General features: G+C 42.1%; 1 protein-coding gene across 3 annotated transcripts; it reads right to left on the reverse strand.

The window, feature by feature from the left end:
• Positions 1–2458: 2458 nt before the first annotated feature.
• On the reverse strand, positions 2459–25735 carry LOC148029650 (putative calcium-binding protein CML21). 3 transcript variants are annotated; one of them, XM_087685892.1, is made up of 6 exons: positions 25549–25732; positions 5652–5869; positions 3920–4119; positions 3663–3837; positions 3011–3133; positions 2459–2925 (listed from the first exon to the last, which is right to left on the reverse strand). In XM_087685892.1, exons 2-5 carry the CDS (start codon positions 5839–5841, stop codon positions 3027–3029), a joined length of 672 nt encoding a protein of 223 aa, XP_087542018.1. In that variant the 5' UTR covers positions 5842–5869; positions 25549–25732; the 3' UTR covers positions 2459–2925; positions 3011–3026. The 3 variants fall into 3 exon arrangements, with proteins under 3 accessions (XP_087542018.1, XP_087542019.1, XP_087542020.1); XM_087685893.1 differs by lacking the exon at positions 25549–25732 and adding an exon at positions 25308–25460; XM_087685894.1 differs by lacking the exon at positions 2459–2925 and having other exon boundaries at positions 3061–3181; positions 25549–25735.
• Between the last annotated feature and the right edge of the window lie 331 nt (positions 25736–26066).

The raw sequence follows: 26066 nt of genomic DNA on the forward strand, positions 1-26066 counted from the left end.
TTATGTAGTTTATATTAGAGAACTATATGACTAAACAAACAAAATAAAACTACACTCCACCACGAATGCTATGATTATAAATAGATACTATGTTTATAAAGTTTAATGTGCCTATAAACACAATCATAAAGATCAAGATATCATACCAAAAGATGTGCGCACATATACACGCACACATACATATACACGTGCATGTGCACACCTACGCACACAAACACATGCATGCACATGCATGCACATGCACAAAAAAAACACGAGCAAATGCATGTATGCAAACATACACATGTAAATTTTTGTACCTACAAGTACGTACATACTAGAAAAATATATGACAAAACAAACAAAATATGCCTCTACTCCACCACAACATGATGATCATAAATTTCGATTTGCTAAAAACATATACATAATAATAAAGATATCAAACCGAAAGACATTGTAATTTCAAAGTTTTGAACTTGATATATCTTCTTCGAAAAACAATTTGAATTCAAATTTGCTACTATGAAAACTCCTATTCTTTTTTAAATCTTCTAATCTTAAAAAGTTATTTTTTAGCGTGTGTACTCAAAATTTCAAGTTTCTATTGAAGGTGGTTTACAAACATTGTTCCATTGCCATGATTGTAAGTCTTTCCACACCTAATTATTAGCCCCCCCTTTAATTCTTATCATTGTCAATAGTTGGAGGCCACCTCCTGTGTAAGCAATGATATGAATTGTGGAGAGTGAGAGACCCATGGGGGGTATTTAAAAATAAAACCACTTTGTCACATCAAGAAACAATGGAACCCCATACTAATTGTGTATGATAACAATTTTAAGCATTTCTTTCTCATTGATTGTATAAAAAATATGAACGAATTCATAAATATTATTTTCCTATTTTCAATTCCAAATATCACGACTCAATCTCTACAGAAATATGTTGTAACCTTGCTTGAAACTATTTACAAAAGAGAGACTACTTAATGTATAATAGGAGACTAGAGATGAGTATTTGGCCAATACTTTTGTCTAGACAAAATTGATACATTGCAATCATGCATCGATGGAATAAATCCAAGCCACTTTTAGTTTTTTTTAATAATCTACTATCATGGTAGGTTTATATCAACTCAGTACTCCATATTTTTGACCACGATGAATCATCTATCACCACTTGGAGTAAACACTTCTATAACACAGTTCACTTAAACATGTAAAAGCTATCATAAATTTGACACAATTACAACTCATGTAACTGAATTTGTATCAAGACAAGACCATATTCATTATATAATGACCTTGTTCTAAATGTGGAAATAAATACATTAACAAATACGGGCATCCCTATATTGAGCTATTAGGTTTCAGAAAAGCATTTGAGCTTTTACAATAATATAACCTACAAGGTCAATTGTATTGTACAACCATCCTACAATGTCAATTGCATGGTTTCTCTCTGTGGTCAAGTACTATGACCTTCATCAAAAATTTTGTGGCTTCGATCACGACTAGTATTCTTGTTTGAAAGCCATAAATTCTTACTCTAGGCGCACAACTTGAAAAGGTCACATTTTAATGGAGGACCATCTTGTACCTACCATGCCTGATCTGATGACAAACTTCTAAGAATGGCCCAAACAGGTAGCCTAGCAAAGGGATGACACACAAGAACATTGGTTCGCAAAGAGAGATACCATGCAGATTTTCTGCCACTTTTTCAATAGGATCTAGATTCATCATCTGGATCTAACATAATCAAATTCACAAGGACACTGCAACTACATGGACTACACAAGTCCTCGATTCAACCTCTATAATAGCACAATATTCACTTATTCACAATGTGCCCAATTATAGACGCTTAGCCAGATATCTGCAGGAAAGGAATCACTGCAGATTCTCCTCGCCTCTTCTCCTTCAGCCAAGACTCGGAAGAAGTCAAAACACATCTAAAGAGCACGATATAATACATCCCCTGACAAGCACAAGCCATCCACCCACCCATCATTGACATGTTCTTCCATTAATATGATGGTCATCAGAGCCAGATGGAGATCTTGTTGCATTGCCTATATGCACAACAGTACCTTATTCTTCATTTTTGGTACGTCTACGACATTATATCAGATGAGAGAACTCTTTTCTCACCTGAAATTGACCAATTCAGTCCTTAAAAGTCTCCCTCATACTCGCAAAGAACACAGTTGGATGTGGTTTTCCAACAGCATGAAGCTTCATTCAGGTGACAATAAAGCATCGAGGGATTGGTGGCACCATTGTTCCCAAATTGAAGCAATATGGACATGAACTTAAGAAATCCACAATCACAAAACTTGCTTTCCTTTTCATCGGAGGGAAACTAAAATATATTGCACACAGAAAGGTCCACCACAGAAATTTGTTAGGTCTTATTCCTCAAAAACTAAAGAAACTGAAGATGGGATTTTAAAGATGTGTACATTGACAGCTAGTCACTCATCAACTGGCTTTTAATCTCATTATAAGCAACTAAATAAGGCAAAATAGCTGTGGTCATCATCATCATGAGTTTTGGTATCCAGTTGAAAGTTCAAAATCAAGAGTGTGCCAATAGAACTGAGCAGAAAATATAACCTTTTGAGGAAGGCTGAAACTTTGGCCTAGGCTTGCATTTTCAGATCAGCCTGACAAAACAAATGTTAAAAGCTGTTGTACATGAAATCATTCCATCTGGCTGAACGGATATCCCCAGCTGCCTGTTTCAAAGGTACTCCACAATTTCCATGGCAGGAAGTAAATTGCGGCATTCATATGGGTATGGCCTGCTACTCTGAAGGCAGGAAATGAGCAAAATGGAGCATACATAGTGTATGACCTGCTTCCTCCTCTGTCAGGCAGGTGCCTCTTTGACCATCCTGTGACCATCTACAGCACCAGGGAAGCTTAGGCTCAGAAGCCTCTGCACACAAGACAATCTTTCACAGTTGTCAATGCTTACATGAACCCACTACAGAAATAAAGTTTGAATTGCTTCTCTATCTTACTTATTTAGATATATTCTCAGTCGCTTTCATCCTCATCATCATCCTTGACTCCAACCCAGTTTGTGAATGCAAAAAGAAACTCTTTGAAAGTTATAAGACCATTTTTATCCCAATCCATTTCTTCTGCACAAATGAAGCCAAGCAGATGAGTTCACAGCATGACAAAAACACCTGCATACGCCATGTTTTTAACTGTTGCAGCAATGCCATCTTCAGGTAAACCGTTATGTTTGATATAGATGCCTTTGCTCTACTAAAGACACACACACAAAGCTCGCATGCCCATGGTCAACCACTTCCTTTTGTAAAATTACTGTGTTATACATATCAGAACTGTAAAGAGTGATGCCCTACATGCAACTCACAACACTATGCATCCACGTGTGCATTCACACAGGCATGCAAGCTCACACGTATATAAAACCACCATTCCAACAGATCAATCTCCTGTAGCTGTTTCTCAAGTAAGCTGGCTTGGTGATTTTCTTTATTGACATAGTTGATGTGGGTTTCTCCCCAAAGTACTAAACAGAAAATGTGTTTTTGTGCATGTTTGAAGTGAAGAAGTGCAATGCATTGATGCATATCAACATGCATGCAACTTGATAAAATGACTTCAAAATTTAGGAAATTTTTCTAAGTTTCAACACACCAAATCTTTTCAGGCCGATTCTGTCTGCATTCCTTGAGCCTGGTGATGCTTGACCTATTGCGTCCACTATTTCCTTCTTACTTACATAGCCATCACCATCTTTGTCAAAGAAGACAAAAGCATCTACTATCCTATCGAATGTCATTTCTAGCTGGGGCAAACCTAGCCGAGATTTCTGAGAGATTTGACGTCAAGTAAACTATAAATAGCTTCATTAACAGGTGTCAACTATTAAAACCACTAAGAAAAAAGGATACACTGCCATTCTCAGGGGGTGGCTCCAGAAGGTAGACCAGCGCCAGAAGAACAATGAACTCCTTGAAATCTATGCCGCTGCTTGCATTCATGTCACTCTCCTCATATAAGTCTTTTATTTCCTCATCTGTGAATGTAACTTTGAGTTCCTTGAAACACTCTTTCAGCTCTTCTAAATCAAGTGTCCCATTTCCATCCTTGTCTGCAAAAACAAAAAGGCCATAATCTTATCAAGCAGATACTTTCATGCCAATCACAACTATCATACCAAAGAATAAAATGCCTCCTTCAAAATTCTGGAGACCCCAAAATTAACCAAAACTGGTGATTTTCTCAAGAATCTGAAAACCATCAGTCTGACCTTAAAGAAATCTTTGTTATGGTTCTTTCTTTCAGTCATAAATGTGAATAGTGAGAAACTACCAGGACCCAACATAGCAGAGAATCTATATGCTCTCCACAAAGTGTATCCAGGTCCATCACTGTGACATCTTCAATGTGAAGGAGTCTACATAGAAGTTAACTAGCAGCAGGGGCAATACACATATAATGATCCTCATCTAGCTTATCATCGTATAAAGACCGTCCAAATAACCTTCAAAAGAAATAAACATATTGCTCTCAAATTCCCATCTCTAATTCCTAGCACCCAATTATCCAAGCTAGTTCTGCTGCCCGTTCGCTCCAAGCCACAAAAGATCTCTATTGAAGCTTCTTGGACCATTGGATATGATAGACCATCTATCTCCTCAATTGAAAGTTGCAATGTATTATGCCATGGCTTGTGTTTAGTTATATTACTATATCCCAGTTATCTGCAGCTAAGATGGATAGGGTCTTGCCTTCCTGCCTTCTTTTCTTGGGTAGACACTCCCCTCTGTTGACCGTAGGGGTGCAGGTGTCAGCTTGGAGATCTGCATTTGAATTTTTACGGGCCTTGATGAATTAAAGGGAACTACAGAGGTGTATTTATGAGGATGGTAGAGATGCAAAGTGTGCTAATTGGCAAGTTTCCATGTGCCTAAGGAGGCTAGCAGCCACCTGAAGTGGATGGCCCAGTTTATTGGGATTGGAGTTTCCTTGGCAGTTCCTGTGAGAGAATGGCTCTTGGGAGATCTTTGCTGTGACAGGCTCAAAGCAACCTCCAAATATCAATAAAACTGCAGATTAAAGGGATTGAGGGGGATTGATGGCGCCTCTATAATGAGCAGTGTAAGAGAGGATACCTATAGCCTCCTAGCTTCCAGGGGCACTTATTAGCACCTATCGGAAACAACTGCTTCCATGTCTCATCCATACAGTCCCCAGGCCATGGCTCTCACTATGAATTTCCAAAAGGGCTTTGCTTTGCACCTTTAGGTGGTCAACTTTGTTACTTCCAAAAGATCAGTGACTGTTGGCTCCGGTATTCTAGAAACATCAGAAGTCCACAAGAAGTTTTGATGGATCAGCCTCCTAAGCTGCCAAATGTCACTAGACTACGTCAAGCTTACAGACTTGACAGCTGGACAAATTTGCAGGATCAAATGCCTGGAAAACTGCCATAGACTCCTAGAATTGCATTTCCTTTAAATGAAAGATCAACTCTTAGAACCTTGAAAAGAATACCCATACTCTTTAAACAAGCTATATATTCAGCTGGCATGTTACTGTTGCTTGCAGAATGTTTGAATATTGCACATTTGTGAAAGTCTTCATAATTGTGAATGATGCTCCTCAAACTGTAAAACTTACCAAATGCTTTAAACGATTCCCTTACAGCTTCAAATGTCTTGTCAATTTTATGAAATTTCATTATTATGCTATTGAAAGTTTTTAAAGAGCTTTTCCCAGAAGCTCCTCGTTCTTTCATTGCAGTCACCATCTTCTTTTCGATTCTAGATAGACCATGGCCCTTGCCTTCCTTCCCAAAAATCTGACCCATTTTCAACCTCCTCAGCAGAGCAATCAAACTGCTTCACAAAAAAAACCAAATTATCTCATCTTATGAGCTGTCATAAAAAGGACTTGAAAAGTGCTGAGCTTCACAAAATTTGATCCTCTTAATATGAAGGAGACAAGAGGCAAACACAACTGAGTTGGACTGTCGTGTGACCATACAGAGAGAAGAGCAGGATTTGAGCATCATGCAAAAAGACAGCACCTTATGAGCCTTGACACACACCAATTTTAAACAGGACAGAGTGCACCATCTATCAAGTCATAATATGTGCAGCCATGAACTAAAGTCGTCAATTAACCATCTTAATTTCGAAAACCAGCCACTATCCATCAAGAGAAATCTTTTGTTTTTAACTTTCTAAAACCAGAAACCATCTACAAAGAAAAATCATTTGATCATCTAAATTCCAAATATTTTGCCCCACTGCCCCCCAATCACTCTTAAGCAGAGAATAAACATGATCAGCATCTGGGTAATCTTTACAAGACAAGAAGAGCATAAGAATCTAAATGTATGTGCAAGCTGCAAAAGGCTGGCTGCCTTTTTCTAGGCCAAGGATTATCAAAAAAGATTCAATAAGACCGTAAAACATGGGCAGTCTGGACCATACAACTGGTCAGGCCATAAAATTGGCTGAACTGGTTTTCCATGCGCACAGCAAACACAATCCTGCCACATTGGGTCATTCTGCTGACACTCTTCCTCATTGTCAGTAAAATCGTTTCCAAGACTACACACCCTTCAAAGATCTATACCTGTATACATCTCAAGTGGCACCATAGTCTCTTACTGACAAGCTATCGAATAAAACCCAAGAAAGGTACCCTCTGAAAGAAAAGAACTAGTTTGGAACCTCCCCAGGCCCCTTCCATCTACACTTTGCAATTCCTCAATCTCTTGTGGGTGTCTGTACAAAAGACACATCCTGGAACAAGGCTCCATATTGCAATTCTTGGACTATGGAACTTTAGGTTCTATGCTCAACCATCAAAGGCCACAATCACAGATCTCGACTTGGGAGGTTCAAAAGTTCAAACACATCTTTGTGTCGACTCAGATCTGCACAAGTCATTGTCAGGTGCTGCCTTTCTCTGCTGAGGATACCCATTAACACCATTGCCACTTTGTTGCACAACAAACAATCAACTTCACTGACACCAGCCTTCCTTTTTACCAAACCCTAAAATACACAGCAAGCAATAAATTCATAAAATAAATGATAGATTGAAAATTCAGCATTTTACCACTTTGAGCTAGATTGCCCATTTGAGTCAAGCTGACACCAGATTGGCCCCAAAATGTTGGTACCCCTTCTCATATTTCTTTTGATCTGCTGTTTTCAGCCTGCGCGCAGCCCTGCACGCAGTCCCACACACAGTCCTGCACACAGCCCAAGGAGCTGCTGTTTTGGAAGAGCTGCTGCTGTTTCTGCCTGCCATTTTCTCAGCTCTACCCACCATTTTCTCAGTCCTGCCTGCCAATTTCTGCAAACCCTAAAAAGTGCAAAAACCCTAATTTTCAAATTTAGGGTTTTCTCAAAATTTCTAGAATTTCCAATCTATTTCAGTCATCTCTTCTCGAATCTCAGCTCGTGCTGCCCAAAAATTTGGGGCTTTTGCTAATTTTTACTCCCATAGTTCGAATCAACAACCAATTCCAAGAAATTTCTCAATTTCTTGGACATTCCCACCAAAAATTTGGGCCTTTTGCTTGATTGGAGGCCCTTTGCGAAAATTGTTACCAAACTCATAGACATTGCGCATTTCTTCCACATTGGCTCAAGAAAATTTGGGGCTTTTCAGTTTTTTGGATCCGGCACGCATCGCAAGACAGATTTCAGCTGCTGTTCACTATTGACACGCATCCCAAGGCAAAATTTCTACAAAAATTCCAATTGTAAGATACAATTTTCTTCAATTTCTTTGAAATTTTAGAAAGAAATTTGGGGCATGCACTCCAATGCAAGTAACAAGCAGTACAACAACATTTAATTGCTGTTACAATCAAACTAGGCAGAGAATTTTGGGAAAATTCGGTAAATTTTGGTAAGAATCAGCATTAAGTTGCTGTATTTTGTACTTTCGTGGACACACATTTCGAGGCGAGTGTCGTACAACAGAATAGTGCTGTAATTTACTGGCTGAGTGTGCTGATTTGGGTAGCATTGTGCACACTTTGGCATTTGAGTGTCAGTTTGGTACTTGTTTCTTAATCCCGTGGGGGATTTTGGTACTCTGAGGAGTATACTCTATACCTCAGTATTGAAGTATTTGGCTACAGATTTTTGTCGATCATTGACAGCATAGCACGTCAGGGGAATAATGATCAGAGCAACATCCTTGGTGTCCTCACTCAAGAGGACAAACTTGATGGCTCAAACTACCCATTGTGGAGTTTTATGGTCCGTAACCTTCTTGTTGCAAAGGACTTGTGGGACTATGTTACAGGTGATTTGCAGCTACCAGGAGATCTTACACCTCAAACACCTCAGCGTAACGCTCGAGGACAGGTTGCTGGTGCTGCTGCTGCTGGTATTGGTACTGCTACTACTGCTGCCCCTCCTCTCCCTCCTACCAAGGATCAGAGGAAATGGGACTCAAAAGATGCACAAGCACTTTCTTTGATTGCCTTGTCAGTGAAAAGGGCAATTATTCCGCACATTCGATCTTGTAAGACCTCAAAATCAGCATGGGATGTACTTGAGTGGATGTTTGCAACACGCAATGAGGCCAGGATATTCTATCTCCACAGAGAGTTGGCCAATGTGACCATGGATGAAGGTGATACCATGGCAGAGCACCTTACTCACATACATGACTTGCGTGAACAACTACTCAATGTTGATGAGGTCATTCAGGATGTTGAATTGGTAAACATCACACTGAACTCTCTTCCAGAGTCATATCTTGGTTTCCACACCTCTTTGATGTAGTGTGGAGTTGGAAGGCCTCTTGCTGCAAGAGGAACAGACTCAAAAGAATGTGGCATTGCGTTCACGTGATGTGGCTATGCTTTCCAAGTTCAAAGGCAAAGGAAAAGTCAAGCAAAATGTTAAAAATCAGCAAAAGGGTGATAATAGACAGCCATCAAATAAGATTGTCCAAGTCACATAAAAGACTAAAAAGAATGGGAAATGCCATTATTGCAAGAAGCCCGATCACTATATCGATGAATGCAAAAAGAGATTGGCCAAAAGAAGGAAAAGAAGTGGCTATCCAAGAAACATCAGCCAACAAATCTATTAATGATGATACTTCAACCAACTTTGTAGAGGAGGACTATGCATTACTCACATGCAGTTATGATTCTGCAATAGTTGATTCACAATTTAATGCTGCTGAAAGGCAGCAAACATGGTATTTTGACAATGGGACGTCAAAGCACATCACTTCCGGGAAGTGTTTGTTTACCTCTTTGCATTCAACTCCTGCTGGGAAGCGTGTTACATGTGCGAACAGCAGCAGTTATGATGTATATGGCATTGGGACAATCACTATTACTACTACAGATGGTTGTGATTTCATGCTTCTAGATGTCTTGTTTGTACCTGGCATTACAAAGAACTTGTTGTCTATCTCTGCTTTTAATAAGCATGCTTTCAGGTCATCTTTGAGGATGACAAATGCATTGTTAGAGACAGAGAGATGGATTATGCACTTAGGCTGTCCAGCACCATGCATAAGGGTCTATTTTTGTTGGATACATATGACAGACAGTCTCATGATGCTTTAACAATCACTATTCTTTCGCCTGCTATGCAAAATGCCGAGCTATGGCATGCCCGCTATGGACACATGAGCTTTAGGAGTTTGATGACCCTTCAGAGGTGTCATATGGTAGATGCATTGCCTCCAATGAAGACTCCACCTCCTCATGCATGTAAGGGATGTATTTTGGCCAAGACACTATTGGAAACAAAGACCCTCGTGCCTTTTAATGTGCTCGGATGTGAACATATATCTATCTAAAAACCTAAAGTGGTACACTCATCATTGTACCCACAAATCGTGCACACTCTCTACTCTGCTCTCTCTCACTCTCTATCTCGTTGCTGCTAACGAACACTGACTATCTCAATCTCCGCACCTCCCGGTCACTACAAACTGGTATCAAAGCGCACAGGTCGGAACATTTCCAAAAAGCTAGTGACAGGTGAGCAGGAGCTTCACGCACCAGTCGTCAATGTCCAGCAGGTATAGGAGAGGCAATCGACAACGAGCAAAAGGGAAAAGATGAATTTTTGCACAAAAGACAGAGGAGAGAGGAGAGAGAGATTGGCAACATCCAAAAGGAGAATGTGTGTATCTTGGAAGAAAGGAGAGAAAGAGACACATAATCAGTTGTGCACTCCACCCCACCTTTTCCCCAAAAGGCACACAACCCTTCATATTTTTATTATTTCTTTGATTTTTTTGATACATTTGTATTCGTAAGGCTTTAGCATTTACATTTCAATTCTTTCTAACCTTTACAAATGCATGCACGTACACTTTTTTGTATACCATTTATTAATCATGGATGTGGATGTGCCCCCCTCTCCCCCCATGTATAGTAAGGGTGTATTTTAGTGCTTTTGGAACAATGTAAATGTTATTCCCTTTACAAAAGATGAAATTGTGATATATGTATGGACATTTTGTGCCTTATTTTTATGCTTCTTTTGGTGTCATCATTTTCTCCCATGCTAAAACGTGAAGCATCCTCGCGAACCTTGTTGAAGAAGAATCACTCTCTAACACAAAACACTTCCAAAATTGTTAGTAATATAACATCAATGATAAGGACAAGGCCTAGCCATGGTAGGGTATAAGGACTCAAAATCCATAACCACTAGAGTAAGGGAACCCCTGCCTATGTCACACTCCCACACTGAAAAACTAGCATACTTGTTGAAGGATAGGGTTCAATCTTCAATAAGGGATCATAAGCACAACTCCTTGGTCCCATGGGGAAAGAAAGACAATCCCATCATGTAGCTCCAAACACACTCGAGGTTTGGTTAGCATTGTTAGTTTTGAGGATTAAACTTCAATAGAAAGTCATATTTATAAAGGGGTGTTCATTTTGAATGTTAATTATAAATATCAAGCTTAGAAAGGCTTTAAGGTATCAGTTTAATTTTGATATTATATTAGTTATTTTGTTTGGTTTGTTTTTGTTTAAGGGTGTTTTTTTAAAGGATAAAATTTTAATGATTCTAAGTTTCATATTTAAATTGTTTTGTTTTTTAATGTGGTTGTTTGTATGTCCTCTCAAGGGAAAAGACGATTGGAGCTACATAGGAAAATGGTCACAAGGACTCCCCCCTAGTAAGGGATCGTGGAGGGAGGAGAGAGATTTAAGAATTTAGAAGGTGAAGGGAATGAAATACCATTGTACTACGAGGAATAGGAGGGTTATGGTAGTGCTTAAGTAGAGGCATAGGGTAGAGCGGAAAGATGGATTGATTAGGTGCCATCCAATCTAGAAGGGTGGGTATATAAAAATTTTATCTAAATGCTTTTTATTTGTTTTTTTTAATGTCTTTCTTGGATAAATTATCCCTTTATTCACGTTTAGGTTGTTTTGGAAGAGAAGATGAAGGGATGGGGAAAATAGGGCAAGCAACGTCTTTTGAGGAAGATGAGGGTGGAATGGAGAAGAGAGCCGTTTTTTATGAAGGACGAAGTGGGAGGGCTGTCGATGAGGAAGACGAGGCCGCCCTGGAGATGAGGAATGAAAGAAGAAATGGAGTGGGGGCGACTTTGTGACCAAGGAAGGGTGGAGAGTGTTCTATCATGGTTCCTTGTTGTATGAGAGCATCCGGTGGCCCCTTCATCTTCTTCTTCTTTAGTCTTCAGCTTCCCTACGATTTGTAGCAAAGGAACTTCTTTGGACATTTAATGGTAGCACTAGCACATGTACTTGTCTCGTTCATATTTTCTTTTTCTCCAAAAATGGAGTGCAAGTTGATCTATGTAGGCAGGCCAGATTTCCTCATGACCTTCCCTGTCAATCTCTCCACCCATATCACTCTCTCTCTTCGGATTCGGAGCCATTATGAGCAGCAATGGAGCCCTTCAATCTCTCTTAATTTGCACATTATTGCCGCCTTTGTATGCGTTTTTTCCTTTTCATTCTTTTCATCATGTATGATGTCTCATGCTAATCCCCCCCCCTCTCTCTCTCTCTTTCTCTCTCTCTCTCACGGCAAGGGGGAGAGAGCAAGAACCGATGTTCTCATGGTCTCTGACTTTTCTTTGGTGGCTCTGACAACAATGGCAGCTCCCAACGGCAGGCGAAGGGTGAACGGTGGCTCACCAAGAGGAGCCAGAGGTCCAACGACCTCTCACGGCTTAGCAACAGGTGGAGCTCTCACGGATCAAGAGGACGATGTGACTCGGAGCTTTGGCAGCTCTAGTGACAAGGGCAGCTCCTTGAGCATAACACGCAAACCTGCTCTCTGTCAGAGTGCAAAGATGCGGAAGCGTAGGACAAAGACTAAGAGAGAGTGAACATAGAGAGAAAAAGAGACGGTGTAATGCAGAAAATCTGCAGTGTAGTATGTTGTATAAGAGTGCAAAAATATACACGGGGCAAAAGAAATATCTGCGTGTGTCTCTGTCTTGAAGACCTCGATCTCCGTCAATCCGAGCACAATCAGTCTCAGCCAATAGATCTCAAGATCAAAAAGAATCTAAATGCTGGAGAGTGCCACAAACTGGCTATAAATAGCCAAAAAATAGGAAATACCAGCACCAGGTCTGTCTACTACAGACAGTAAACTACCCCACTCCACTGTTGACGTGGTGCCTACTGATGTGGCGCCTGCTGACATGTCCTCTATCGTATTGTGCTGACGTGGCATTGCCATACTCTGCTGACGTGTCCAACTGCTTGTCCAAGGGATGAGTCTACCTCTAACACCCCCTCTCAGAACCTGGACAAGGCATCAACCTAAGGGATCTGAAATGCTGACAAAGTAAAGCCTGGGGAAGCGCCTTCGTAAACAAATCTACAAGATTATCCTCCGTCTTGCAATACTCCACATCAATGGTCCCATCCAAAAGCTTCTCCTAAATGAAGTGATAATGGATCTCAATGTGCTTCAGGCATGGAATACCAGATTCCATACCAAGGCAATGTAACTCTCATTGTCACATCGCAGAGGAGTAGAACGAATCTGGGAGCAGCCTAGCTCCTCCAACAATCTCCGAAGCCACACAACCTCACATGTGGTGGAAGACATAGCCCGATACTCTCCCTTAGCAGAAGAAAGGGCTACCGTGGGCTGCTTGTTGCTACTCCAAGAGATAACACCTGTACCCAAGATAAAACAATAGCCTGCAGTAGACCGCCAGTGGTCCACATCGCCAACCCAATCCAAGTCACTCCAACCTGCAAGAACAAGATCTGAAGCATCTATGCCTGTTGGATAAGAAATCCCTAAGTCAAAGGTCCCCCGCAAATACCGAAGAATCCTCAAGGCAGCCTGCCAATGCACCTGTTGGAGTTCGCTCATGAACCTTGCCAAAAGACCCACAGCAAAACAAAGATCAACATGAGTGTTGAGAAGCCAAATCAAGGATCCAATCAACTGACGGTAGTGGGAAGCATCTGTCAAGGGAGAATCTGAGTGTGAAGTGGCCGTCCAATTCGGATCCATAGGAGTAGTAATGGTCCTACAAGTCTCCGTCTCAAAAGTCACCAAGACCTCCTGAATGTATCTCTGTTGAGAGACGAAAATTCCCCTCTGAGACTGATAAATCTCGTGACCCAAAAAGAAATGAAGAAGCCCCAAATCCGTCATCTCGAACGCCTGATGTAAAGCTGTCTTGGTCTCTCAGACCTTTTGTGCATGATCCCCTGTCAGAATCAAATCATCAACATACAACACAAACAACACACGACCAACCTCGGAAGTATGCACATAAAGCTGCGGATCGGCCTTGGAGCGCCCATATCCCAACTTTGACTGAAGAAACAAGTTAATCTTCTCATTCCATGCACGCGGAGCCTACTTAAGGCCATACAAGGCCTTTTTCAACCTGTAGACTTTCCCATCCGAGGACCCAAAGCCAAGAGGTTGCTCAACATAGATCTTCTCCTGCAAATCACAATTGAGAAAGCCCGACTTCATATCCAACTAATAGACAAGCCATCTCCTATGGCCCGCCAAGGCAAGAACAGCTCGAATAGTCGCCATACGAGCAGTGGGGCAAAAGTATCATGGAAATCAATGCCTGGGCGCTAAGCAACAAGGCGAGCCGCGAGCCTTGTGCTTGTCCAAAGAACCATCGCTAAGGTACTTGGTCTTGAAGATCCACTTGACGCCAATCACCTTCTTGTGAGAGGGACGAGGCACGAGAGACCACGTGCTATTCCTTTCAATAGCCTCCAACTCGACTTCCATAGCCTTCCGCCAATGGTCAGACTGTAAAGCCTCCTTCACTGAAGTGGGCTCATGATCCTGCTTAACACGGGTCATCAAACAATAGTTAGAGCAAACAAGCTCCGTAAAATGTGTCTGATTCCTCCGTGACCTCCACGGTCCATCCTGCGGTTCCCACTCCTCAAGAACCCCCTCCATCCCTAAATCTCGGAGTGTGTCACAGGCCCAACAAGGAGGATGACGAGAACCTCTCCCCGCCGCTCTCCATCTGCTGAAGACTCGGGTACATCCACCGGCGGAAGCTCCTCAGGGGCAGCCGGTGGAAGGGAAGACTCTGAATCAAAAGAAGAATCTCCATTAAGAGGCTCTGGCTCCAAAGGAACTGTCTCAGAACCCAACTCTCCCCTGGATCTCCAAGGACGGGGTGCTCCTCACCCCCCTCAGTGGCCGAAACTTCCACGAACCGCACATCTCGGCTCGTGTAGACATCCCGCTTGACGTGATCAGACAGACATTAGCCTTGGGACTGGGAGTTGTAGCCAACAAGAACCTGTTGTCGGGAAGCCGCCTCGAACTTGTCACGCTATGTCTTTGGAATGTGCACACAGGCGTCACACCCAAAGATCTTGAAATAAGAGACATCAGGCTTAGTCCCAAAGTAAGCCTCAAAAGGTGTCATCCTGTCAACGGCCGAAGTGGGAGATCGATTGAGGATGTGAACTGCCGTAGCCACTACCTCAACCCACAGAAACTGAGGTGTTTATCGGTGCTCCATCACGATGCGCGCCATCTCGACCACACTTCGGTTCTTCCGCTCTAAAATGCCATTCTCTCTTGAGGAGTGTTAGTGTTAGCAAACTCCTGGTGAATGCCCCTATCTGCACAAAAACGAGCAAACTCATTAGACATAAATTCACCTCCCTTGTCTGAACGCAAGGTCTTCAGTCGCCGGCCAGATCGGTTCTCCTAAAAAAGAAACCAATCCCTGAAGTGAGAGAAAGCCTCTGACTTCAATGTCAAGAAATAGACCCATGTCATCCTGCTGTAGTTATCTACGATCGGCATGAAGTATAAGCTCCCCTTCAAGGACTCGGTCCTCATCGGGCCACAAAGATCCGTAGAGACAAGCTCCATAGGTGAAGTAGACCGCCTCGAAGCTTTATTGAAAATCGCATCCCGATGCAATTTCCCACGAATGCAGGAGACACATGGCTGATTGCTCACCACTATGTCTGGCAATCCTCGAACAAACGATCCTCGCAACGCCTTCCGAAGGTACTCATAGTTCAGGTGGCCAAACCGAGCATGCCATAGCTCAGACTGTGTCTGAGAAGTAAGAAGAAGAGAAGTAAGAGCTATAGAAGACTTCAATTTGTAGACGTCATTCTCCTCATACCCTGCTCAAAGAGAACCTTCCTCGATCCACGATCAAGGACTCCAACAGTATCACTGACAAACCCCACCAAGAGACCAAAAGCACAAATCTTATGGACCGAAAGCAAATGATACCCCAAGCTTGGCACATGCAACACCTCGAAAGTGTGGGTACCACTACATCCATCTAGAATAAGCTGCATCTCACCCTGTGCAACAATACACACAGAAGAGCTACCTTGGCTAGTCATTGCCCCATTGCTTAGATATATGACCCTTCCTTCAAAAACCTTTAAATCCACACTATTGTGCCATCTTAGGTGTAATTTGATTTGCCAGTGCTGCTAGTAGTATTGGTTGTAGTCTTGAATTCCACACCATTGGATTGTACCAACACTCCTTACCCTCATGGCCTACCTTCTAACATATGCTACATGACTTCACATCTCTAGGAGTGTTAATAACTCCCATATCCAGCAAGTATTTCTTAATTTTCTTTTCTAATCTTTTTTCTAATGTTATATTTTCTTTCATTTATTTCACCTTCTTCTTATCTTTAGAAGCTCCTTTGCTCTTTTTAGACTTTTTCTTTTGGCATCTTTGCCGCCTCTTTTTTCTCTCATCCTTTGATCATTTGATTCTATATCTAATAATATGAACTTGATGAGGTGTCCCTATGTGTGTATTGTGGTGGAAACCACCCGCCAACCGAGTGTGAGGACCCTAAGTCCCGACCTTGCACAAATTGCGGTAGGTTTGACCACGATGCCATTCATTGTCAAGTCTGCCAAGGAGACTTCCATATTTGCAACCTTAAAATCAGCTACCTAGCGAATAGGCCACCAAACTTCTTCAGAAGGGGGAGACCCATTGGGTCTCTAGCACCCAATGACACTAAACCAGTCATTTCTATGATGGAGATAAACCCCACAGGAATACCCAGACCACCTGGACCCTACATAGCCCATCCTTGAGCGATGCTCCAATAATCTTGGAGAAAAGCAAGTACCTAGCAACCTCCTCACCACACTAGTGACCATCCCTATGATACTAAGCCTAGGAGACCTGCTTAGGCAGCACCTAATGTAGTGGCAAGAGCTGGAACAGTGGGTTGAAGGTTCAAGGGAGCAAGCTATGGCTGACTTGTACGAACATGATGCAAAGACACAAATACCGAGTCTAACACTGCACTCAATGCCCAAATCCTTGCACATCAATGATTTTTGGGAAGGCACAAAAATGCACGATGTCTTACTGGTCTTAGCTCTTAGAGATACCACAAGAAAGGGAATTTTAGACACGGGGGCAAGAGTTAGTGTGCTTAGCCACGCAATATTCCAGGCTCACTCTAGGCTTGGGGTAACCCGCTTGTTGAGAATGCTAGGTTTAATATCATGCTGGCTAATGGAATGAAGGTAAGGCCATTTGGTGTACTAAAGAACTGGCCGTTGAAGATCGTAGGAGTCCAATTCTCCATTGCCTTTATAGTCATGAAGGGGGTGGACTATGATATCCTGCTAGGCCATGGCCCTGGATGCGCAATGCATGGGTCATAGAGGACTAGGGTAATGGTCTAATCCTCTTAGGCAATAGAATAGAGTCAGTGAGGGTATAGATGGACACTTGGAAGACAACGCAAGTTGACCTAGATGCCATCTCAGCTGCCATGCTGAAGGGTGACGCCCAGATTCGAAAATCTTATGAACCGTTGACTAAGTATATCTCTTGTCCTTCTAGAAGATGAGCAAGATTGGATGCATGTGCTAGTCACTATCGATTTGCCATTCTCGGACCAAGAGGAGTACGAGCAAGCTGCTAAGGCAATCGATAAGCCCAGAGCTGAACCTTCACTGCCAATCTACATGATGGCTGAAAGCTCAAACAAATAACCAACCCCTATCAAATTCCATATTCCCAACAAGAAGCAAGAATTCCTTGAGATCCTAAGGCATCTGACAAAGAAACTAGCAGGCAACCCAGCCACTAACCTTAAACCTCCCCAAGATCTCTTGGATGAACCTAAGTGGTAATAGACCAAAGTACACGACTTAAACTTGAGGTACAATTGGGCCTTAGTCTCATTGACGAAACGGAGGAGCCATATCAAGACTTAGGAGATGGTGAGGAGTCAGATGAAGATAGCTCTAACAATGAATATGAGGATTGTTGTTCCCTTAGTGACCAGAACGAATGAGAGATGGATACCATAGAATATGACACTGAGGGATGATTAATAGAACACATACGAGTAGACTCCAAACCAAGCAAGAAAAATGTTTTTAGGATTGAGAAAGGAGTCATGAGCATGGATTGCAACCACACATGGCTAGAATGCATAGGAGCGATGGATTACAAACAAGCAAGCTTAGTCCAACAAAGTGCCGCACCATTGTTCAAGACGGATTCACCCTCTGAGCTATGACCCCTAGGAGAGACTCCCTCTTCTAGCAAAGACGGAGAGTTCAATTCTGAATCAGAAGTAAGATCATATAGTGATTCTCAAAATGCCTCAAGCTTCTAAGACTAGACGCACCAAAGGGGACCTACCCGTTCACCTAAGGCACCGAAGGCTGAAGGAGAAAGTAGCCCAGGGAACCACTGCGGTGGTGGGGCTGATGAGCAAAGGAAGCCGCAAAACCTACCAAAATAGTTCACAAAGCTCATAAAAGGCGATAGGATAGTGATCTTGTTGGGAGCCAAATGCCAGGGGTAAGCTAGCGAACCAATAGAAGGACCCACCAAGGTCAAGAAGGTCAATTTAGCCAAGGAAGGGAAGACACCCCAACCTGTCTTTATAGTCGAGGATTTGGCTGAGGAAGAGAAAGCAAGTCTCATTGCTCTCTTACAAGAGTATATAGACGTGTTGGCTTGGTCCCTCGATGAGCTAAAAGGGGTCGATCCGAGTGTCGTGACTCACAACATACCCATGATACCCGATGTAACACCGATCAACTATATTATCCAATAAATCCCAAGCACGCTCACGCAATGAAAAAAGAGATTGATAAGCTGTTGAGAGAAGGATTCATTTACGAGATTGAGCATACAGATTGGGTCTCACCCATAGTGATCATGCTGAAAAAGAATGGAAAGATCAGAGTGTGTGTCAACTACAAGAAGGTAAATGTTGTCACTAAGAGAGACAATTATCCATTTCCATACACTAGGCACATGCTTGAAAGAGTGGCTAGTAAAGAGGCCTACAGTTTCTTGGATGGCTTCTTGGAATACAATCAGGTGCAAGTGCATCCTGACACGATAGGCATAAAACTGCATTCACCACTGAGTGGGGTGTCTTTGCCTACATAGTCATGCCCTTTGGGTTGACTAATGCCCCAACTACCTTCTAGAAGCTCATGTGTGTCATCTTCAAAGACATGCTTATTAGGAAGGAATTAGAGGTTTTGTATATGATTTGTGTGTTCACTCTACATGTAAGGAACACAAAGATAAGCTCCGCGCAGTCTTTGAACGATATCAATTATATTGTCTCTCGCTGAACCCCTTGAAGTGCTAGTTCTGGGTAAAGCATGGATGCATCCCAGGGCATACGGTGTCAGAGAACGGCATTTCCATGGAATGCTTCCTAGGCCACACAGGATACTATCGGCACTTTGTATTAAACTATGCATTGATTGCTAGATCTCTATATAAGTTATTAATTATATTCGAGTGGACTACCAACGCGCATATGAGGAATTGAAAAAGGCTCTAACCACTGCACCAATTCTAAGAGCCCCAGACTAGACAATCACCTTCCATGTCCACATCGATGCTTCAAAATTTGCTATGGGAGCTATGTTGTGCCAACCTGGTGAACAAAACCTAGATTATCGAGTAAGCTTTGCTAGCAAACAACTCATGAATACAGAAATGAATTACTCAACAACAGAAAGAGAAGGCTTAGCCATGGTATTTGCTATAAAGAAATTTCAGCATTATCTTTTGGCCACACCTTTTACCTTCTTTGTTGACCATCAGACATTGCTTTATCTTGTTAATAAACCTTGCACTATGGGATGCATTGCTAAATGGCTACTTCTGCTTTTAGAATTTGACTTTTCTATGGTGGTATGCAAAGGGAAGTAGCACTACATGGCTGGACATATGTCTCGCATACCCATAGGAGAAGTCACTGGACAAGGCATCCCGGACAAATTGCTAGATGTGCATCTATTTCACCTGTCTAGTGCGCAAGAGATTTATTTAGGGCTAATTTGATGCCATATTGGGCAGACGACGTAGTCCAAGTACTCGAGCACAGACTCCCTAATTGACCCATCAAGAAGGCTCAACTTAGATGACTCATTCTTAAAATCCAACCCTATCACTTGATAGGACGGGTTGCTACGTAGATATGTGTGTAAGCATGAAATGCATGATTTATTGGCAAAGGCACACTGCGAAATTGCAAGAGGACACTTCAATGGAGATACAATAGCCCGCAAGGGGCTACAGTCTCAATTGTGGTGGCCAACTCTCTTTCAGGATGCAGCATGATTTGTAAAGCACTGCAACGAATGCCAACAGACCAAAGTCTCAATTTGCAAAGATCAAATGGATCTTACCCCTATATTTGCAAGACAACCCTTTGAAAAATGAGAAATTGACTTCATTGGGCCGATTAGTCCTACGGCATAGTATTCACAAGCCAAATTTATCATAGTTGCCATGGATTATCTCACGAAGTGGACTGAAGCACAAGCAACTCAGAAGAACGACGCTAGGACCACTACCAAGTTCTTATGGAAGCAAGTGATCTTACGATTTAGTTGCCCCATAAAACTATAAAAGGGAGTCACAACAATGACAATGGCACAAACTTTCTGCCAAAATTGCTCATTAAGACGCAAGAGCTACATGGCTTTGGCCTCCTCTGCCTCATGCTCATTCCACTCATTCCATAGACTGGACATCACTGTCTGGGGCATTGCAAACCACACCTCATAAAGGCGCTCGAGCAACAACCACATGTAAGCAAACCAAGATGAAGAAGGCTTCTTCAACTCGAGTGTGCTATGCTCACGATATATTGCAAGCACCTTTACCTTTACCATGAATAAGGTGACAACTGATGTAGCTTTGCAGACCACCCTCTTTACCCACTTGAGCCTCCCAATGTCCTCCATGAGTAAGTCCAAACAATGGACTGCACATGGAGTCCACACAATCATGGGAAACTCGATCTCAAGCAAATGGCCCATGCACCGACAATTCTATGCATTGTCAGTAACAACTTGCACCACATTCGAGGGACCCACCTACAACCACAAATTACAAGTAATAATACAAAGAGAGAATTGAGATACATATTAGAGAGAATAGGGAGATAGATAGTTATGCATAAACTATAATGAAAGAGTAAAACAAATTTAAAAGGTAATGTATACCTCAATGATAGCTTGCCGAATGTGGCAGTAGATGAATCCGCCCATCATTTTCCTCCCCCTCTTGCCGGTGTCTACGGCCAGCAAAAAGTAAGTGCGGAGTGGCATGAGACGAGTATGTTGATGATACCCCGTTTCTTATGATCATTCCATCTATCAGTGAGAGAATGGAGCAACCATATTTTATCCATGCAACCCAAATAAGATCAAGGGCTCTATCAATCCTCTCCTCTTCATCAATCTTTTTCATCCTCGTGTCGTTGTATATGACATCGGTCCATCCTTCACATGGATCCACATTGGTAATGGCTTTTACCATCTTTTTCCATTGCTCTTACTTTAGGACATTGAATGCAAGATTGCACTCAATCACCATGTGTACATTCCAATGTCCACAAGTTGTTGCCTTTCTCTAAGAAAGGTAATTGATCCACATATATGACCACGTGCTTGAGAGAGAGAGGATTGTGTCTCCGGTGCTGCATAAGCCTGCACTCTTTGTCTTTTGTTGGAGCTAGATGCAGATGTGGAGTCCCCCACCACCAATGGTAGACACCTCTTTCACATCGGTTGAAGATACCCCACATTCGATGCTTCCTCATTAATAGGCATAGGAGTTGGTGTGCCGATACACCACTTCCTTCTCCTTTTGTGAATCCCCCTCTCATCTTGGCAAGAATCTCATCCACAATGTTTTGAGGGATTTCCTTGCATGGAGCAACTTGCCCCCCGTCTTGGAGAGATGTTGGAGAGGCCGAGTTGCACCATTGTATAGTGCTTCCCGCAATACTTGCACATCCAATGGTGGGAGTTGGACTTCTTTGTGTCCCTCTCCACATGGATGGAGTGCAAATTGAAGGCTTGCTTCTCATGAATCATGGTGCCGATGTCGAATGGAGAGCCCCACAGAGAGAGAGAGAGAGAGAGAGAGAGAGAGAGAGAGATGCTTGTGTCTTGACTCTTGAAAGTTAAAAGAGAGGGCGAGGGTTGGGGTAAAGTTGAAAGAGCAAGAGTGAGAGAGAGGCGATGGGAGAGGCTTTGAGCCTTGAGCATTGATAGGGTGCGGGAAAGAGGAGAGAGTGAGAAGCTAGAGCTTCACGAATCACAAATCAATTCAAGATCCAAGAGAGGGAGATGAGAATGGCAAATGCTTGCTGAATTGGTGTGGAAGCATAGAGGAGAGAAGCAACTTTTGTGGATGAGAGACGGGTCAAATAGTCAAAGACGGGGGCCAACAGTCAAATACAACTGTCAACTAGATGGAATCCAAGGGGGGTTGGGGGAGGAGTGCATAGCTGGAAAAGGGGCTAGACTAAAGTATCCAAGGCTTCCCACCCCCCTAAAGTACCACACAAAATGACACAAGCCCAAAAACACGCAAGCGGAATGCACAGGAACGCAAGGAGACACACCAAACACAGTGGCCAAGAATGGCTTATTTTATCATACAGATATGTACCATATCGTACAATATGACTCATACAGTACTGATAGTACCATATGACGTACGTATGCAACTATGGCACCGAGCTCAGACTCAATGGTAGCACTGGCAAGGGTGGTTCACAAGCTAAGTAGCGACTAAAAAGAGATATGGCTCTGATTCCATTGTTAGGTTAGGATTCAATAACACACACACACAAATACACACAGGGTGAATAAATGAACAGCAAGAGAGTAGAGAGTTGCTAGAAAGTCACATTCACTATGTGAGAATGATTATGGAAGTACAATCCCTAAGGTACTAAAGTACCACACCCACTGACAAGTATTCACACAAGGAAAAAAACTCTTCTCCAACTAGAAGGTAAAAAGTGTCCGTGGATAAGAGAGCATTTACACTAGAACTACGAAGGAACTACGAAGGAATACGACAAGTGTAACAAAATCTAAATTTTCACTTGTGTCACCCCTAAAACTAACATTCCTATTTACACAAGGTGAAGCCCCAAAATGCATTGATTCAAAGCAATTTGCAGCAAGCAATAAATTCATCAAATAAGAAATAAATTGAAAATTGAACACTTTACCACTTTGGGCTAGATTGTCCTCAAAGAATTGAGACAGGCCGACAATCAATTTCTCCCATAACTTTCGGCCGCTTGCAACATTTCTTTTTACATTAATCCCAAAATACTTATTGTACAACAAAGAATTGACCGAGCCAATTCTCCAACAATATTTGGAATAATAAGCTATCCTCTATGACCACCAACGACTAAGTTTAATTTGTCTCTTAATCCAATGTGCATCCAAGCTCAAATTGGGTAGAACATTTGCATGCATATCTCCAATGACCAGCCGCATCGAGCCCCAAATCGCCCCTATGTTACAAGCACATGCAAGCACAAATTGGGTCTTGAACACTTGCATGCAAATCTTCAATGACCTACAATATCAAACCCCAAATTGCCCCTTAGCTATTGCATGCAAATCAGCCCTCCTATAGATCTAGAGTCTCACCTATTTTATTGTCCACTTACCACATTTACATCAGCAACCTTCCTCAATCACCAGGCATGCTTGCATCCATGCCAATGCTGCCGTGCAAACCCTAACTCCTTGTTGGTTACACATTAAGATTGGAAAAACAGCAACCATAACACAATCGGGTTCAAATCTAAGGCTCAAAAAACAATTTCCACTGCCAGATTGCCAATGCATCTATCCAAGATGGAAGAAATAAAAGAACCGATAAAAAATTCTGCAGTTTAACCCTAGAAATGCCCTGTACAGTAATTATCAGCTGGTTTATAGAATTTAGCAGCTGGCTGAGACCCTAATTCACCCTGTATGCAGATTGTCTACTGAAATTAGTACCTTCCCAGCTGTCGCTTACATCATTAAATGCTGCTGATGCAGTTGCTTGCTGCTCCAGCCCCTAATCATGCATTGAAACTGGTCACCCAGCTGTATCAGCACGACAGATCGCCTTGCTGTTCCATGCTTGGAAACATAGAAAACAAGGTCACATTGCTGTTCATAACCCCTGATTCCTCTCTTCCATGAGGTCGCCCTTTTGTCCTGAAGCTACATCAGCTGTTTCTCCTCCCAAAACTGAGATCTCTATGCTCAAATTTGCCCTAAACAGCTTTACACAGCCTTGTGTGGCATCTAAACTTAGCCAACTGCTAAGTGTCAAACCTGCCCATGCAAATTCAGCCTCTAGACTTAATTTCCAGAGAAGAATAACTATTGGAAATTGGAAAATACATGTCCGAGCCCAAACTTCGGCCATGCCCACTCTCACTTTTAAATTTCTAAAAACTTTGAATGTGAGAGTATTGAAACTTTTCATAAGCCTTAATTTAGGGCCTTTAATTATTTAAATCTCTAACCATTAGTCCCCCATGACACCAAAAGTTATTTCCAAGGAAAAATTAATGTCATAGAGCAAGATCTAAGTCACACACCCACTAGCACATGTCCACAACAACTTTTGCCAATGTCCCCACTACCAAAGCTAGGATTATGTGCCACCATGACACACACTTACCTTAATCTCACATGTGCACCTCACATGTGCACAACTTAAGTGTACAAAGAGCATTAAGCTAAACATTTGTGTCCTCATGACACCCTCTCTTCGTGTCAGCCAGTAAATTACTCAGACCCCTTCCTAAAGGTTATTTGCAGCCAAATATATATCTGTTCTCATGATGTATACTATGAGTCTTATTCTCTGTTTCTCATGGATACCTAGCACACTCATCATGGCACTATCCGTGTTCATCCTTGGCATCTACAACATGATCCAAGCCTGAAAGCTAGTACCCACAGATCCACTATACTCAAGAAGTAGGAATGTTGAACACAAAGACATGATAAAGGCATTAACAATTTGCGCAAAGGTGAAGGGCCTGAATTGAAAGGCTACTTGGCAAGGAGTTTAGGATGTCTTGTTGACATTTGTGAGAAGATGTTCCTGCTGTACTTTTAATAAAAAGGAAAGAGGTAGAGTATAAAAGAGAAGCTAAATGTAACTCCTCTTGACTGCAAAAGGACCATGCAATTTCCTATTCTAGGCAGTACGTGGGCAAAACCAGTAAGTGTGATGATAAAATCTACTGTTTAAGGTCACTAAAGTTCACAAAGAAGGTCTTCTAAACTCTATGGGGCCAGGTCAATGCCTGGAGCGTCTATGGGTACATAAGGAAAGTTTTCTATTTACAGAATGCAAATACAATGCTAATTCATTCTATTAAGTCTGCAATCTCACTCAGTGAGCGTGCGAAGTGAGGTTGTCTAAATTCCGAGTCCTCTGATGCAAAAGCGCAGCAAATGCAATTTCCAAGGCATTGCAAGCTGTATCTCACCTCAGCTAGGATCTTCCCGATTCCATTCCCTCTATTTCTAACTTTGAACAGTTCATGGGAAGAAGCTATAGAATCAATCCTCATTCATTGGATACACAGAAAACCAACACTACTGACATAAATGGCCCAAATGCTACTGCTTTCAAGGAAACTACAAAATTGGCCTGTCATCATCCTGCTCATATTATGGCGGATGGACGAATCGGTGATTCAAATTAAGGAAACAGAGCTCGCGAATTACCTGGACACGATTAGACAGGTGAAGATGATGCGGTGAGCACTCTGCCTCTCTCTCTCTCGGACCTTCTCTCTTCTCTGTGAAGGTCCGATGTCTCTTTCTAAGAAAATGCAGTGGTCCTGTTAGGAGTGTGGTACCAACTTCTAAGCCTCCACGCCGTCCGAGCATCCAAATCTATAGAAAATCCGTGCAGTATTACATAAAATCTCTTTTTCTGTTGTTTCTTACTATGTCGATTTCAGTTTTTCGCTTTTAAAATGTCCCACTTGAGCCCAATTGTGGGGTGGGTGGGTGTGTGTGTGTTGCTATCAAATAGGAAGAACCTTTTATTGATATAGAATTGATTTGTGCTTTGAGCACTTAGGAATGGTTTGATTATTGGTGTTTTAATTGACATTTTGGGTCGATTTTGCAGATATAGAATTGGATGATTCTTTGAGAGCTTTCAAAAAATAGAATTTCCAAGTTGGGAGGATATGATTGTGGAGTTTTTGATCAGCATTTTGGATTGATTTGAAGGA

The sequence above is a fragment of the Lygodium microphyllum genome, chromosome 10 (assembly GCF_053477565.2).
Source record: "Lygodium microphyllum isolate KBCC chromosome 10, Lygodium_microphyllum_v1.1.10, whole genome shotgun sequence".
NCBI classification, from domain to species: Eukaryota; Viridiplantae; Streptophyta; class Polypodiopsida; order Schizaeales; family Lygodiaceae; genus Lygodium; species Lygodium microphyllum.